Source organism: Electrophorus electricus, chromosome 17 (genome assembly GCF_041902795.1).
Source record: "Electrophorus electricus isolate QZ-2024a chromosome 17, ASM4190279v1, whole genome shotgun sequence".
Classification (NCBI taxonomy): Eukaryota; Metazoa; Chordata; class Actinopteri; order Gymnotiformes; family Gymnotidae; genus Electrophorus; species Electrophorus electricus.
The window spans coordinates 9,684,486-9,702,500 of NC_137513.1; the positions used below are offsets into that span (position 1 = coordinate 9,684,486).

General features: G+C 43.1%; 1 protein-coding gene across 3 annotated transcripts in view; it reads left to right on the forward strand.

Moving 5' to 3' along the window:
* Positions 1–10,578: 10,578 nt before the first annotated feature.
* Positions 10,579–18,015, forward strand: part of pde2a (phosphodiesterase 2A) — a 172,528-nt gene continuing 165,091 nt past the window's right edge. The window contains exon 1 of one of the 3 annotated variants that reach the window (XM_027016822.3): positions 10,579–11,005. In XM_027016822.3, the coding sequence (XP_026872623.2) occupies positions 10,941–11,005 (65 nt within the window). In that variant the 5' untranslated portion in view covers positions 10,579–10,940. Of the gene's footprint in view, positions 11,006–13,424; positions 13,444–18,015 lie in introns of those variants that run through there. The other 2 variants (XM_081699590.1, XM_081699591.1) reach the window with 2 other exon arrangements.

An 18,015-nucleotide genomic window follows, 5' to 3' on the forward strand; every position in this document is an offset into this window, starting at 1 on the left:
TCGCACGCTACACCACTGCCTCAGAGAGCCCTCCGAGCTTCATGTCATCACCGAATGCCTCGGATGTGCGGATGGAGTCCTGACTGCAGGGCATCCGCACATCCGGATCCTTCCATGCAGTGATGTGTAAGAAGCAGTGACTCATTGTGTTGGTTCCAACCTTTGCAGCATTTCCTGGTTTCACAAATGAACTCCAACTAAACCCAGTTAGCACCTAATGGGCAGAAGGCGTGTTTTTGGGTTGCACGAGGTGTCAGTCTGCATTGGAGTGAGTTACTCTCAGCAAACCACTGATATCATCGTCATCATCGTCATCATCGTTGTCATCAGTGTTCTCCTGGGTGGAGTGGTATATGACAGCCTACTGACGCATGTCTTGCGTTTTCCTTATGTCTGTTCTCTTTCGGAAAGACCTTTTTGACTTTTTGTCTTTGTTTCTCACTCTTATGCTCACACACACACACACACACACCACATGCACAAAAGGGCCTCTTCAACCTGTAATCCTGCTGCATTGGAAATGTTCGTGACTGTGTAGGTGGGAGAGGAGCGATGATGATGAGGGAGAGAAGGCGAACATCACAGAATGACTCACTGGAAGGCAGGGGTGTTGGGCTGCTGCTGTTCACCCTGCCTGCGGCCGAACTGCCAGGGCGTGCCCATCCTCCAGACACTGCATCGCCGAGCTCAGCTGTCTCATCTCTCTGCACTTCTGCACTGATGTTCAGCCGTTATTCATCCAGGGCCTCGCCTCGGGCCCCTCTCCCAGCCCCAGGGCCGATGATGAACGAGAGGGTTTTCACACGCAACCTGGGCCTTAATTGAATAATTAGAATGCTCATAATGGCCCAAACGGAGGCCTCAAAACGGCCAATGAGTTGCCAAAATATTCAGTGATTTCCATGGAAACGCCATGGCAACGTAGAGGTGCAGAGTGCAGGAATGTTGCTGCTAATGAGCTGTGCACTGCCACTGACCTTAAACCAAGAGTGAGGGGACAAATAGTCTCTTGCACAGAACCGTCTGGACGTTTGCACATGCTCACTCTGGTGAACCGGTAAATGAATGTGTGTTTGTGTGAGTGGAAGTGTTTGCTGGCTGTCAGCCTTGTGTGTGTGTGTGTGTGTGTGTGTGTGTGTGTGTGAAAAGTATGTTTGTGTATGTGTTTGCTGGGTGTCAGCCTTGTCTTTGTGTGTGAAGTATGTTTGTAAGTGGAAGTGTGTATGTTTGCTGGGTGTTGGCCTTTGTGTGTGTGAGTGTGTATGGGTGAGTGGATGTGTTTGTGTTTGGTGGGTGTGCTGCAGATTTGGGATGATTGATGGAGAAAAGAAATGGCTCTTACTGAGTCCATGCCGCTTGTGGCTGTTTTTGTAAACCCCAAAATGACTACTTTTAGTAAATTTATGTCTGAAAATGACCCCATCTTGTTTTATATATTTTCTTTTATTACAAGCTGAGCCATTTCAATAAAATAGTGTCACAGCACACTACAAAACTGCCTTCATCCAAAAAAAATATAAAAACATGATGAACACTATAAAACTTTTCATTTTTTTATTGAAAACATAGTCAGAATATGCCCATAAGGGATTTTATGATAGAAAAACGATGGCCCAGCCTCTGGTGGCTGTGTATTCAAAATAAAGATTCAAGGTAAATGTAATGAAGAATGTCGAATTCACAGAAGGTGTCCTGGACATGTAGGATGTGCTTATGGTTATATAGCATTCTCTCATGGTTTCCAGGTTATGTAGAATATGCTCACGGCTTGGCGTCATGTTCTCATAGATATGTAGAATGTACTCATGCTTACGTAGCATTCTTTCATGGTTATGTAAGCTGTTTTCTAGCGGACCTGGTCCTTTCACGAAACAAACACCCTGTGAGTGCTGTTGGAGTGGCATGTCTTTCCCAGCCTGTCCTACCCACTACAGAGTTTCTGACCACAGGAGGGTCTGAATACGGGGAGCTTTGACGCCTGTGGGGGTCTGACTCCAGGGAGCTCTGACTCCAAATGACTTTCTCTCTTTCTTTTTTCCATTGCATCAAACAGAACCAGCGGTTAGAGGTGGAAAGTGGTAGAAACGATCACTGTATTTGCCATCTGAATTCACTGCCACGTTCATCCAATAAGTGTCCTGGACTTCAAACAAATAACAATTGACGTTTCAAATCTTAGCATTACCTTACGGGAGTACTACGGCATGCACATAACATATGAACGCATAAATATGCAATGCTCACAAACATGTGGGCAAGCATGTAAAATGGTCTCTTTCAAAAGTATACTGACATTCTTTTATTTAGGGGGCGCTATATTACACCTTTTACTCTGTGTTATCTATGGTAATGCAGTTTATGGATAATCAGTGGTGAGTATAATTTAGTCCTGGTTTTGATTTTTTGATTGTAGGTAGATGGTGTGCCCAAAAGCTATCGACTGCTCTGTAAAAAAAACCAAAAACCCAAAAAACCCCCCTGCTTTGTAAAAGCACTGCTAGCACTAGCTTGGACGGTTTTTATGCACATTGGCAGGCACTGAGAATAATGAAATGAAAACAGATTTTAGGCAAAGTTGGTTGTTTTTTTTTACCCAAATTAAAAAAAATAAAATAAATCAAATGCATGAAGAAAAAAAAGAAGTGGAAAACAGCTGTGGAAAACAGAAAACCCCAGTAGCCTTTAATTCCTTTTTCCAAAGAGTCACTTTTCATTTTAAAGAATAAAAATCTTGAAGCACGGTCCTTAAAGTATTTCGAAAACAATTTTGCTCGAGCTGAAATGGTAGCAGATTCCTGCTTGTGTGCTCCTAACACAGACGCCTGCTGCTCGGGTGCAAGCGGATCTCCTCGTGCTAAGCACCCCGAAGGCGCGAGCAGCGCGGTTCATTACCGCCGCCGCTTCACGCGCTGTCCTCGCTCAGTCGTCGGCCTCCGCCACAGCTCAGTCCCCGCTGATCGGCCACGGCATTTAAGCAGCTCCGCACCTGCTTTTTAACGCTCTCTTTTTCACCTCGTTTGAGGTGCCGTGTCAGTGACGTTTTTCTCCTTACGAACAACAACATAGGTTTTATTATTTCATTCATTATAACAACAACGGTACGTTTTATTATACAACTATTTTATGTCTGTGAAAAGCTGATAATGCTCCACAAATAAGCTCGCCTTGCCTGCATAAACATTTCAAGATTTTTTTTAAATTTAAGACTGTTATTGTCATTCATCGAACTAAACAAGGTTTGGCGTGCTCTGGGAGCTGGGCACATACGTCTCCACCTCCAATGGCAGGTACTGTATATAAAGGAATAATGATTCCTTTTGTCTCTCACACACCAGCACTGAATAAACTCAAAGACTTGATGCGCAGACTGATGAGAGACAGGATAATGACACGACACCTACCTGTGTTTGACAAGCAGCTCTGAGAGAGAAGCTTACTACTGTAGATATGCTTTTTCTTCTCTCTCTCTCCCTGCCCTACCATGTCTCATATTTCCTTTTCTCACTATTTTTGCCAGTTATTTTATTATTATTATTACTGAATGTTGTTATATTTCATAACACCTATTTCAAGTGTGCAGGACATTGTAACGTCACCTTGGCTTACTTTTACGAGAAAGTTACCTTTTTAACGCCCACCATCCGATCTGGCTTTCTGCTCGGTGTTTCATATCATTTTCTTGTTAAATGCTCAATAATCGTTTCTAGTGATGTAGTTAAAAGCAGGCTGCATTTTAATAAGGCCGTGGCGTTTTGCATGTTAATGGGAACCGGGACCGGGCTTCACCCAGCTTACGCGCGAGAGCTCCAGCTCTGCGGCAGTTTTGCCCCCGTTGTCACGGTGATCACGTGCGGTATACGGGAGAGGCCCGTAGTGGCGAACAGTTACCGAGGAATTGACCAAGTTCACGCTTTCCTTGATAAATTGCGACCTAATTTTCTTTTGAGCAACATACATGTTATATGGACCCTATATGTTTGCTTGCTAACTAGCCGTCGTTGACTACATAAGCATGAATTTGAAATCCAGGATTGTATTGATTGTTTTTAAACATTAATCGTTGCATAATTGTGATTCAAGCTTTCAAACAGCTGTGTCTGCTACCTTTTCTGCTCCTCAATCCAACGGTCATGTCAGATCAGTCCGTCGTCCCTCTGTGAGGTCTTCTAACAAACTCCGTATAGTAAGGGAGTAACACTTAGAACAGTGTTGAATAGTCCGTCAAGAGGGAATAGCGTGGTTACGTAGACGATGGTGTTTTCTACTGCAGCTTTTCCCTGTCCCTGTCACCAGGGATGTTAAATTCATTTTTATCTTAATTGAAAATTGAACTTGACTTCTGGTTTCTGTAATTATATAATCACTAAAGGCCATGATTAATGAGTGCCATTTAAACAGGCCACGTCAGTATACTGAAGTTATATAAGCGGTGCCTACCAAGTAAGTGTGCTGTTAATGTACTGATTGCTCTCGTATATTATGATACAATGTTCAGCAGCCCTGCTACTGGAGATCTAACTGTCTATAGACCTCAGTTCCAGACCTCTAATCACCTGCCATAACCCAAGTACAGTGTCTGCAGAAGCAGTCATGGGTCAGGAATGAACTGGAGGCCAGTGCAAATGTGTGTTGAAATCTATCAAGTGAATTGCTAATCACAATCACATTACTGTGATTAATTTGATTGCACAATCAAATTGTTTGTGTTGAATTCTATTTCTAGTCCGGCCCAATTTTGGGAGGCATCTCTGCACAAGTGTCCTCAGACTTGACCCCTAGTGGTGTTGCCCCACCTCTGCGCTTTCACACATCAAGCAATCCAAGAGGATCCATCCAGTCGTCCTTCATGTTTCCCCTCCATGGCTGTTCCCGATGTGGATATATTTAGTCGGCTCTTGCCGAGACGCAGCGGGGAGCTGGCGGAACTGTTTGCTGCTGACGTGAACCACAGCTGTTAGGATGGCGTGACTCCGCCTGTCAGTCTCTGTTCCTCTCTGCGTTTGAGTGTGTGTGTGCATACACGCACACACCTTTTAGTATCTAGCATAGACACACTGCAAACTCTATCCTCACTAATATCCACCCCATTTGTGGAGTTCGTGAGTCTTACTGGAATATGAGCCTTTCCTGGGAAAAGATCCGCACATAGATATACAAATAAGCATCTTCCCTACTCAGCATTTCCATCTCTCTCTCTTTCTCCTCTCGCTTTGTCATACTCTTGTCAAGTCATGTTGTGCACTAATGTGTGTGTGCAGACGTGTGTGTATTTGTGTGTGCGCAAGGGAACGAGAGAGACCTTTTCTATTAGGGGTGGTAGGGAGCCCTAGCTGTGTGTAGCCCTCTCACTGGCTGGCTATGCATTAGCGGGGAAGAGACACAGAAATCTGATATGATCCCCTGCTCTTGCTGACACACACACACAAGCTCTTGTGCGTCACACACAGATTCACCCTGCACAAGTGGATGACAGGCAGAGCTACTATGTCTAATATGATCCCTCTAATTCCTTCACTTCACTGAGAATCAATAGCAGCTCTGTCTGCCATCTGGCCTTCTGCAAACACACACACACACACATTCACCATGCACCTGACATTCAGTGCACCTAACCTTACATCCAACACATGAATCCTGTTTCCGGTTAACAAACAAACAGAATTGGTTAGTGCACAGTTCACTCTAGAACTGAATACACACTTCATTTATGCATGTGTACACACCCGTTTTTCTCTCCCTCTCTCACTCTCTCTCTCTCTCTCTCTCTCTCTCTCTCTCTCTGTCACTCACACACACTTCTGCACATACACAGCCTCTAATAAGCTGACAGACACATCAAGCCTTCCACAGAGAGATTGTGAAGATTCGATTTGGACCCACTGAAGGAGAATTAAAAACATGCAGTGAAGCGGAACCTCTAACCAGACACCTGATTAACACACACATCCACACACAGGATTAACACACACACATCCACATACAATTACACACACATATCCACACACGGTTAACACACACATTCACACACAGGATTAACACACACACATCCACATACAATTAACACACACACACACATTCACACACTCTAAGTGTTAAGAGAGATGATTTTTCTCCTCCTCCTACTGTCTCGCAAAGAAATGAGGTGGAAAGACCGGTATTCCAGTTCAGACCATTATTCCAGTCCAGAGTTCCAGTCCGGAGGGACACTGATGGATCATATTAAAACCAAAATAGAACAAAAAGCTGTTAGATCCTGAAGGTCCAGCATGTCTGAAAGGGGTTGTGAAGGCAACTAAACAAATACCAACATTACAATATCATCATAATATTTCATCTGAAATGGAGCAGGGTATGACCTTTTTAGGCAAATTACAAATGCCTAAGAGTACATAGTTAAAATGTAAACTGACGTGAGCTAAGGATAGAGTGTAGATTCTGTCCCAGACTCTCACAGCACTGCACAGTTTAGTGATTTCCCTCTTCTACCATATCTGATTGAGCTCATCAGCCAATCACAGAGTCCTTGGTGAGCCATATCAGGTGGCATAGACCAGGACTGCAGCTGTGACCTCACAATGAATCATTCAATGAATCATTCATCGGAGGATGTCTTTCCTCATGTGGTTTAGAATAGCCCCCCCACCAATACATGAGCAGTGGTACAGACCAGCACAGGGCTTTATTCTAAAACATTCTTCCAATTTTGAATGTTGTGCTGCCCCGAGGAATCGAAATTATGACTTTTCTCAGGCCACGACCTTTGTCAGACCCAGAGGCAATGAGTTATGTTTACATATGCAAAGTGTGTGTGTAGAGAGAGAGAGTACAAAATATTATTCATGTGTTGCATGATTATCATGTCTGAATATTCAAGGGACAATTCCAATATTCATTGGGGTGTGTGTGTTTAAACAGAGCAGTTTCACTTAGCGCTTTCAAGACATTTGGGTTCAAGAAACCAGAAAATATGAATTTTGACCTATAGTTACATATTCTCTCTCTCTTTGTGTGTGTATGTGTGTATGTAGGATCAGAGAGGCTCTGTATTCTCTATTGAGCATCAATAATAATTAGAGGCCAGGACCTTACACTGCGTTTCTTCGTTACTTTTTGTGTTCTTTTCCTGCCAACTTTCTGCCTAATTCCATCTCTCAAGGCCTTATTTCCATGATCCCTCGATCTCTTTCCTTTTTCTTTTTATTAAAATTCACATTCGTTTCGCGTGGTTTACACCCCTCCTTTTCTTTTTCCTGTTTTTCACAAAAGCTCATTTCCCAATAGTATGCCCACGCTGATGATCTGTGTGTGTGTGAGAGAGAGAGAAAGACAAAGAGCATGATTGTGTGTGGGCGTGGGGTCAGAAGTTGAAATAGCCCCTTAGAAACTCTGAGGGTGTGACTACATCGCTTGACATCTTCCGGAACAGGGGAAAAATTGGCATCAATTATGTGTGTAAATTAGCGTTAACACAGCAAACCCAAGAGACTTCACGCACACACACCCTTGGATTAATGCACACTGAGTTCTCCATGATGTTCATGGATTAAAAAAGCATTCGGAGAGGCCAAATATCTGTCAATACAATTATACACATGTTAAGATGTTCCCTACATGTGCAAAGAATATTAGGGATTACGTAATGGCCTAGTTAACCTTCCCTCTCCTGTTTACCACACTTGCCATAATGGCAGGTCAACCATGTGGCTGTCACATGGCTGGCTTTTCATTGCGGTTGTCAGGTAGGAACCCTCCTTCTCCAGAAGGCTCAACACTGAGGTTTTGTATCCCAATTGCACCTCCCCAGTCCAGTCTGTAATAATCATAACATCACAACTCATACAATAGTGGCCTCCCTAGTGGCTAAAGCTCTGACAACTCCACCAGCAGTGTTAACGCATGCTCAGTCTCGCCAGTTGCTTTAGACGACCACGGACTATCAGTACTTAAAAAAATAACATTTATAACAAAGCAAACCCTAAGTGGTCCACCAGGTGACCGAGGCCGTAACAAGCCCCGCTGTCCCGGTGAATGCATGCTCAGTGCCACCCCTTACCCCGCTCTGCCAGCCGCATGATGCATCATTAGGGTGCACCGCTCAAGCTAATCTGTGACCTCCTGAAGTTACAACCAGTGGGTACCCCTTTCAACGACCTCTGAGAACTCTTTTAATTCTACTCTTCGTGAATGCCCTCTAAAATCAACCTCACCAAGTAGCGAAGTGCTCAGCTCAGCTACAGATCCTCTAGTCCCTATCTCTACTGGCCTAATATAGGACTAACAAATGTGACTGTCCTCTATTTCAGCTTCTTTTTTGTGCAGGTTTCCTCAGTTATGACCTAGGAGGGAATCGTTAGCTCAATAAAGTCAACTATTCGCTCACCACGTCCAACCTGAGTAGTTACTGCAATACACTGTGGGATCTGAATTCGCTTATCTGGATCCGGATCCATTCCGCAGTCTTGCGCTTCACCCTGCCTACTGCTACTGCTAACTTCTAACCACTAACAATCTGCCCTTCACAAACCTAATATATTTTTTCCCACTTTGGCTTGGAAGCGTATTAACCTCTATGTGCCTATTATCCAATAAACATGCCAAGGATTTAAGCGCCCATTTACGCCTCTGTATAATGTCCCTGTGACAGACTAACTTTGTAAGCTGATAAAATAATGTATCCTCAAAGTAGCAAGTCTGGTACATTGTTTACAGCCCATGTCTTTACTTAACTGCTGACTAAGGTTTTGAGGAGTTGGAAGGATATAACGGGTAGCTCCAATGATAAACTGAAGCTGGTCTAATTCAAAAAAGTGCTGATTCACTACAATTTTGCCTCTCAAACAAAATGATCATAAGAGCAAGACAACCTAATCTTCACTCAGGTATTGGGCTCTTTACCGAAAAAAATTTCATCCAGTCAGGCATTTCAGTGGGAGCTAGTTTTTGTTCAAAATGCCCCAGTAACTGACAAGTCAGTGTGGTGAGTTCAGAGGGTGTCAGAAATACATCTAGAACCAAAGACTAGATGTATTTAGAACTAGAACGAGCTCTAGAGCTGGTAGTGATGAGGCTGATCCACTATCCAGACACCATTCCAAGCTCTAAAAGGCCATTTTCCCCCCTACATCATTCCTGATTCAGCTTATTTCACCATTACCTGAGCCGGATCAGGATTTGTGGACTGTGGGGAAAAAAAAACACATATGGCAGTGGCTCAGACTGGCATCGTCGTAGCAACAATTCACCGATCAGTGAAACTTTGCCTCCCCTCAGGGAGCAGGGAGCATGGGCACACTGAAGCGCAAGTAATTCCAAGTTCACAAGCGTAGATGACCGTTACGGAGAGCGCCCCTTCCGTTCGGTCATTCATCCAGAGGCTTCGACACATGGATACCTTTTGTCTCATTTTCATAATCTTTTTTGTGTCCTTCACTAACATCAAATACCAAGGTTTTGTGCAAACTTGACATTTCTATCACATTTTGGTTGCAGTAAGAAGTCAGCTTGCCTGTTATTGTGACTAAATTGTTACGGCGCCCAAGAGTCCTTAGGGCTCCGCGTGGATCAACTCCCTCAGGTGTGGAAGGAGCCAGCAACCTGAGGAGCTGAATCAGGTGTGGCAGAGCAAATAAATGTTCCCTACAGTGCCCTCACAGGGCATGGAGGGTAAAACGCAGAGGTAAAACGCAGAGGTAAAACGCAGAGGTAAAACACTGTGGTAAAATACAGTGGCGTTAGTGACCAGTTAAACCTGAAGCCTGCATGCCTTCACACGTGTTCGTAACGGTTCTGCCTTCTTTTAAGCTTCCGGGGAGTTTTTCCTTCTGCTGTGCAACAGTGTCAGTGTCCAAAACGAAATGGATTCACAAACAGAAGAACACGAGTCCTCACAACAGTGGCATTTCCACCCCAGACTCATGACGCCATGGCTACGTGACACTGACTCATGATGCCTTGTCCACACAGCAAGGGATGGTAGAGTTTTACTGCTGATCCTGGAAGAACAGGAACTGAGTTCTTTGGAAGGCCAGAGAGCTGCATACACTGCAAACAAACCGGCCTCTGTGTGCAATCGTGTATTGTGTGTTTGGATGGGTTCACATGTTTGATAATTGCATATCATTCTGAGCACACGTGGGTCTATGTGTTGGAAAGAAAACAGCTAAATCTAAATATACCAGAGAAATGTTCTAAATCTCAAAAAGTGTGTGTATGTTTGATTTGATCGGTTTTCTTTCAGTTTCATCATTATCGCTGCTTTTGGACAAAAGCAGCAATTTGATCAAATACTGTACAGTCTAATTACAAGCTTGGTGCTCACTGATGGTCTTTGGCTATTATTATTATTATTATTATTATTATTATAAAAATGTTGGCAATGTATTAAGCAGGCCTTTTTTTTGGAAACCAGAAATAAAAGAGCTGTGCGGATTCTCAGAGTTAACATTTGGGAATTATTCCGGACCGAACGATTCCAGATTCAGCTCACGCCTGGTTGCGCGCTGTCAGAAGTTGTGTGGTAATAGTGTGCACCCAGATAAGAGTGACAGCAGAGGTAGCGGGCGCGCCTCTCCGATCGATTTTATGTGCAATTATAAACGGGCCAAGACAAGTGGAGTGAACCGTTTTTGGCACGCGGACAACAGCTCAACCGGACATCCAAATTCCGCAAACTGCTACGGTCAGCTACCGAAGAGCTGCGAAAACGCGCATCACGCGGATCTGTTACCGCACGCGCCCACCCCGCTCTCATCTCCATCAACAGAGAGAGAGAGAGAGAGAGCGCGCAATCTCACTCGATCCTCTTTAAAAGAAATGCTGATCTTCTAATCTGTCACCGACATAGCTCCGCTCCACCTCCTCGGACTCCCCGGAAAGACAGAGACTCGCACTCTGCTGCTCGCTCTCGCGACCGGTACCGGCACCGCTAGCGACGATGCGCGATGGGTCAAGCGTGCGGACACTCGCTGCTCTGCCGTAGTCAGCAGTATCAGCCCACGTCGGACATGTAAGTATGAACGCACGTGTGCGTGTTTCTTAGCGTTCCCTGAGCAGTGGTGCATCGTTGTAGAATTCAGATGTCTGGCTGACCGCAAGGGAAAAGTAATCACAGCTTATGTCATGATGGTTACTTGACTTGACGGATCATTTTACGCTGTTTTGTCGGGGAAGTGGTGCGCGAGGGGATATCTGTGGGTGGATACGTGCATAAACCTTCTCCAAAGTTGCTTTTAACCGCAGATATTGCTAGACAAGTACAAGCGCACGAATCTGAAGATAGCAAACATCTTTATAGCGATACTAAAAACCGGATTTGTGGCCGGTAACTTCAGAAGCACTACCGGTAGCAGTCGTGCACGTGACGTACCTCGCGGCTTTGATGCGTGCGTGCCGCGTATTAAATATTCCGTTTGATAGCGCGTGCATCACTTATAGCGCGGTTACAAAAGTAATGCTCAAATCTTGCGTCATATCAAACGCGGACATTTGTCGGGCATATTTGTTTGGGTTGCTTTACAGGCTGTTCGTTCTCTTAAGCATCTATCCACTTACAGCAGACTGTAACTAATTAGCACTTCCCAGATATGATCGTTAAGGGGTAGGAGAGGGGATGCGTGTGCTCGAGCGTCACTGCTGCCTGTATAAGCGATTTAGGCTGTTTTGTTACTTTAATCGGGGTGAAATAATTAAATATAAACATATCATCACCACCACCACTTTATTTCTGTGTGACTCTGGCATCTTTGCTCCTAAAAGATTAAACCCTTCATTCCTTTTCATTTCTTAATCTGGTTTTTTTTTTTTTTTTTTTTTTTTTTTTTTTTTTTTTTTCTGAAGGGAAGTCACGCCCGCCAACCCAAGATATCATCTGCATAGCACTGTCAACCACATTTCACATTTAAGATGTTTCATTTGAAACATTACAATCACCAATCCTCCAATTAAACTTTATTGGCATTGATGTGTTATTGCCAAATCGAACAGTTAACACAAATAAGTAAATATAAACAAACAAATCACCCCAACCAATCAAGTGGCTGTAACCCTCACATCCTCTGGAAGTTCTGATAGTTCACTGCACCCTTGATTGCTTGGTTTACGTCTCTCTTTATGATGAAAGAGCAGGTTTTTTTTGTTGTTGTTTTTTTGTTTTTGTTTTTTTGTGTCTGGGTTGAGGCATGGCTGGTACAGTGCCTGGGGATGTGGGTTTCGCAGCCCTTAAGCTAAACCAGATGCCTGTGATAGTCGGAGCACTGTCCTTCACGAACTGCAGCTCTGCACTAGTTACTGCTCCCACTGTTCCGACACACCTGGTTCAATTCAACACTTAATTTCCAGTTCATTTAAATTCGGTTGAGCTTAGCCATGCATGTTCGGACTGGGGAACTCCTGGAATGCACCTCTGTGGCCCTCCAGGTTTGGACATGAGCCTGGGAACCTACATTAAAAGGCTCCAGGGGGCTTTATCTTGGCTGGCAGTCAGCAGAAGAGTGCAGATCTCCAGGAGGATGGATGGAGCAGTCCAGGTGGAGGAAGCATGGAGGAGATAGTGTAGATGTTCTTCATCATGACAGCATGTTGGCTGGTGCATCTCTGTCTCATCCCACTCCCAGCTACGTTGCCATGGTGCTGGATCATTTCAGAGGTCATAAAATGTGGGAGTTTGTGTTGTGGTTCTTTTGGGAAACTGTTCTGTAGGGGATTTGGAGCGCTTTACTAGCACTAATGAGGTTGGATTTGATGGCCTGCACTTTTGGAGAGCTTCCCTGAGGCTCTCACCTGTTATAGTGTTCTCATTTTCTCTCTCTCTCTCTTTCTCTCTCTCATGCAGTCTCTCACTCTGTCTCTTGTGTCTCTGGTGTGATGCAGGTGCTCTGTGCTGTTCACAAAGAGCTGAATGTTTGTGTGTGATGTTTTGTGTCTCAGCAGGGACTGCATGCTGTGTGATGAATGTGTGCACTGTTGGTATATATATGGGGGTGTTGGAGGGAGGGAGGTGGGAGGTCTTTTGGGGGTAAATCAGGGTGCAGGGGGAGGAAGGCGTTTGGGTGGCTAATTCATGGAACGAAGCCTGAAACTCTTGAACCAGGTCCCTAAACATACAAGAACATATCCTACCATACACTCAGTGTACAATTCAAAATGACACTTTTTCCAAACACAACACATGGTTCTCTACTTTGCACACAAAAATCTCTTGTGGTCATTTGGAAAGTGCTGACCTTCAAACTTCTGCAATCATTCAGCAACTGGCCACGCCCAGTCCTTAGATGGGCAAACCGTAAATAGTTCAGTTATCCGTTTAGAAATCAGAGCTTGAGCTCTGTTAAACAGATGAGCTCTCATGTGTCTAGAGAGGAAGAGGAGGGAGAATGAGGAAGAAGACCAGGGTAAATGAGTCAGATGAGATCCGGCACACTTCAGTCAGCCATGTGGTCAGTTGGGGTGAGAGCTGGAGTACAACTGAGCAGAGTCCACTCCAGGATTGTGTGTGTGTGTGTGTGTGTGTGTCTGTGTGTGTGTGTGTGTGAGAGAGAGGGGCTGTAACATTGAAAATGCAATGAACAGAAACATAAATGTTTTGAAATGTTTATATTTGGTGTGTGGGAGTGTAATTTGGATCCAAAATTTCACTTTGTGAAGTGATAAACAGTTTTGGATGCATCGTTTGGTTTGCGAGAGATTTGTTGTGCTTTGCATTTTGTGTTTGTGTTTTCAGGTTTTTTGTTAGAGTTTTGTGAAAATGAGTCATAGGACATGTTTGTGAACTCTTACTCTCTCTCGCGCTCTCGCTGTTTTTTCTCAAGTATTGCGAAACTGATAAATGAGGTGATGTGACACACAAAAGAATAGATTGAAGGGATGGATGGATGGATGGGTGGTAGTGTTGTTCAGAGTAGGACTGCGTGTGTGTGTGTGTGTGTGTGTGTGTGGGGGGCAGCAGGAACTGAAGTCTTTCTCTCTCGCACACTCTCTGTCTTTCTGTGTTTATGTGCGTGCCTGTGTTTCAGAGCTTGTGTGCGCGTGTAATTGTGTGTACATTATTTGCCTTTGCATGTGTGGTTTGTTTGTGACGTGAAAAGAACCTGTGCAGCAGATGAAAAATTAAAACGTACGCATGCAATCCCACACCCCCAGCCCCCTCCCACTCACATAAACAGAACAAACGAGTAAAGCCGATTCATGTCAGAGTTCCCACAAACACCAGTGTCAGCATAGAGGATAAATCATCCACTAAGTATTCTTCATCTTCATCATCCTCTTCATCACTGTCTCCTGGAGCTGGAAACTGCTGGACTCTTTTGTTTGAGCAGAAGTGTGTATTTATGACTAATTTGTAAAAACATTTCTGGATAGCTAATGACATCATCTAATGACATCATCTAATCTATAGTGATTTGTTGACCAAATCATGAATTCTGACTTGGATCATTGCAAAAATGTCCACCACTGAGCTCTTACTGCCGAGACAGCAATGGACTCTCAAAAAGGTCATTTTCTAGTCTATAAATGAGTGAAAACCCATTATAGTGAAAGAATATAGTCATGAAGTGTTCCAATTAAACTACCATCTGTGAATCCTTTAAAAAAACATTTTATACTGAAAGGCAGAAAAGTCATTCTGTCCGTAAAATCCAATGTCTGGGGAGAGTAATTCTCTCCAGTGAGAGTCATTCTCTCCATTAAAACCAGTGTCTGGCCACACTGACATCAGGAACACCACCCTGGTGATTCGGTCACTGCAGGTATCTTCAATTGTGCTAAAGAGTTGATTACTGCATCAGCTGATAGTTTTGGTGCTGCTTTGTGAGCTCCAGGCAAATCTGAATTTCTTGACTTCTCCTGGGCCTAAAGTTATTTTCTTAAGTTGTTTGGATCTTGAAGGGAGACCACTGTTTTGTAGAACTTCCATATTTCCATACACAGGAATTATGACGTTGCTGATTGGCCGATATACTTTGGAGCACTGGTCTCTTGGATAAGAGTTGGATCATTAGATATCTAGACTAGCAGGGACCTAGCAGAGCTTAGCAGAATTGGACAGCATCAAAACTCTGTGGTTAATTATGCTAAAATCAACTGGCTGTATGTAAGAGTGATTGTTGACTTTATTCTTAAAACAAAGACCCACATATTTAGCAGTGAGTGAACCTAAGCATAGCTGGGTTTTCACACATTAAATTTGAATTTTTTCCATTCATTTTTTCTCTCTTGTCCAAAATTTGGATGAACTGTAGACCAATATCAGTTTCCTGCCTGAATGCTTGGAGGAAAATGCAAGCCACCAGCTCTGCTGTGCTTGTAAACAAAGAACAACAATGCTCTTTGGGACTCCCAACTATGGGTGACTCTAGTAGGAGTGGGAATCAAACCTGTGATCACCGGCCGGTCAGAGCACTGTGCCCCAGTCTTACAGTGATGACGCTGATAACGGTAAGCCACTGTTAAAGGCTGAAGGAGTGGCATTTGTTTTTATGTAAGCAAACACTGAGGCGAGATGATTGTATTCAGGGGTTCAGGGGTCCAGAGCCTGACACTGAAATCCTTGCAGTGTCCTGAAGACCCCTCTATTTACCAAATGAATTTCCTCAGCTGTTTTTTACTCTTATGTACATACACCCAAAAGTGAATGTTAACAATGCTGCTAACTCAGTTAAGTATCATTAATAAGCCTGTGGATATGTCTTGATGCTCCTAAATTTATTTCAGATGATTTAAACAACTGCAATCTGGAAAAAAAACATGAAATTCTTATCGTATGTAATGCGTGTGCAAGGTTTTACAGAATGTTAGAAAAATGCTCTGGTTCTATTCTTGGTGCTTTGAACTCATTGGAGTTACCCACTCTATAGACAGTTGAATATAATTTTGTTATTGTCAGATTATGTCTCTGTTGCCGAGATGTTGTTAAGACCATTGGGAACTTGTCCGGTAGAGACAGAGTGGACACCCCTAGAACTTCGTTTGAGTGTACTCATTGGGCTATTTTTCTAGAGCTTTTCTATTTTTCTATTTGTTGGACTTTTAAGTTGATCTTGTTTCCTTAAGCTTTCCATAAGTTATTTCCATAAGTTAAGTGTTATTTCTACTAGAACTGTTATTGTTTACCCAAATAAGCCATGGGTTACAAAGGATCTGAAAAGTAGTTTGCACAGGAACAGGTGTTCTGTACTGGATCTGAGAAAAAAAACAAAAACAAATACATAGCGAAGTCCGACAGACCGTGAGGAAAGCAAAGCTAATAAGCTTATAAGAACAAGGTAATTTAAGGCTTATGTTGTACGTCTGCAGTGGTAGCTCAGCGGTTAAGGTGCTTGACTTATAATCGGAAGCTTGTTGTTTCAAGCCCTACTGTTGGCCCTTAATCCTCAAGTTTTAATAAGTTGCTTTGGGTAAAACTGTCAGCTAAATGCCATAAGTATGTTGAGAGCCTCCAGACTTATTCAAACTGCTGGGAAAAAAAAGTTTCTTCCTGATTTCTATTGTAGATTTGAGAAGCTGAATGTTAGTCATACAGCTAAATGATAAACTCTTGAGTAGTATGCCTTTTATTCTTAATCCTGGCTTGGTTACTGAAAAGGGACTGAAAAGTGTATTGCTTACTAATACACCTGGGCCAGATAGCATATGAGAGCACACACTATAGCACTGTTGAACAGCTTCAGTTTCAAAAATTGTTTCAGCTGTCATGAGATGTGGGGAAGGTTCCTAAAGCACTGAAAGGTGCTAAGGACAAAGAAAGTCAATTCCTTGAATGACCTGTGGCCTATTGCTCTGACTGACTGCTAATGAAAGTGTTTGAGGGGAAACTGGAAACTCTTCTGTGTAATAAAGTCTGAGAAACTCAGTTTCCTTATCAGCCGGGCAGGACTGTGCAAAAACGCAAAGCTGTTTTTGATGGACGCTGTTTTGATGGACAACAGCGTAAGAGCGCAGTCACTTTTTGCTGGTCTTTCCTCGGCTTTTTCATGCCCCACAGCCCAGTGCAGCAGAAATAAACCATTGATTTATGCAATAATTATGATACAAAATGTTAGTTTATAAAGTTAAAAAACACCTTTTTGTCTGCAAGCAAGAGGCTGGACCCATGGCATGAATGTCGGTATGACGCAGGAATTCTGTAGTAGAGGCTGGGTACCAGACACCCATGAACTGTAAACTGTAAGGGTCATGCTGTCACTATGGAAACCTTAACACTTGCAAATTTGTCATCTTAGCCAATTTTGTTTTTAGTATTTAAATTGTAATATTTATTATTAATATTAAGCCTTAAACAACACCAAACCCCTGCTTATAAAGTGACAATTTTTAGTTCAAATTAATATAAAAATCCCTGTTGTTTGTTGATTATTTGTACAGGAGTACTTAGTATTCCCCGACCTGTTTTATTTTTTACTAATCAGTAGGTGTTCATACCCATTGGTCCACTTTAACTGATTAAGTTAATCAAGTTACGCTCAACCGAGTTTAACCAACTTCAGGGACCTTCCAAGGTAACAGCATGACAACCTAATCAGAACTTGGTCTGTTTAAAATGAGCTAACTTAGGCTTTTTTGTATGTTATGTGACATTAGGTCTCCTAGAACGAAATTAAAGTGTAGTTTTTTGTTAATATGCCCTCACTGATGTTGCAGAACTATCCCTGAACCAGCCCCAAGACAGCACTGAGAAGTCTCAAGACTGCTGGTCGATTCGTTTATTGGCGAATAACAATATCAGTGGTAACTGTATTTGGTGCAACAAGATGCAATTCAACTCTGTTGTAATGCAATACACAACACATACAAAAATGCAAACATGTATATAGAGTACAAATGCAGTAACAATATAGAATACACTGTATACAACATTTGAAAAAGTGCATTCTTACACAGGTTCCTGTACTTTGGACGAGAATTATGGCTATGGTCATTTTGGAAACTCAGGCTTGGTGTAAAAAAAGAAAAACTGTTCTTTGCATTTTGTTTTCAAGCTGCCATATTGTAGTAGGGGTCATTTGTCATTTACTTTTACCT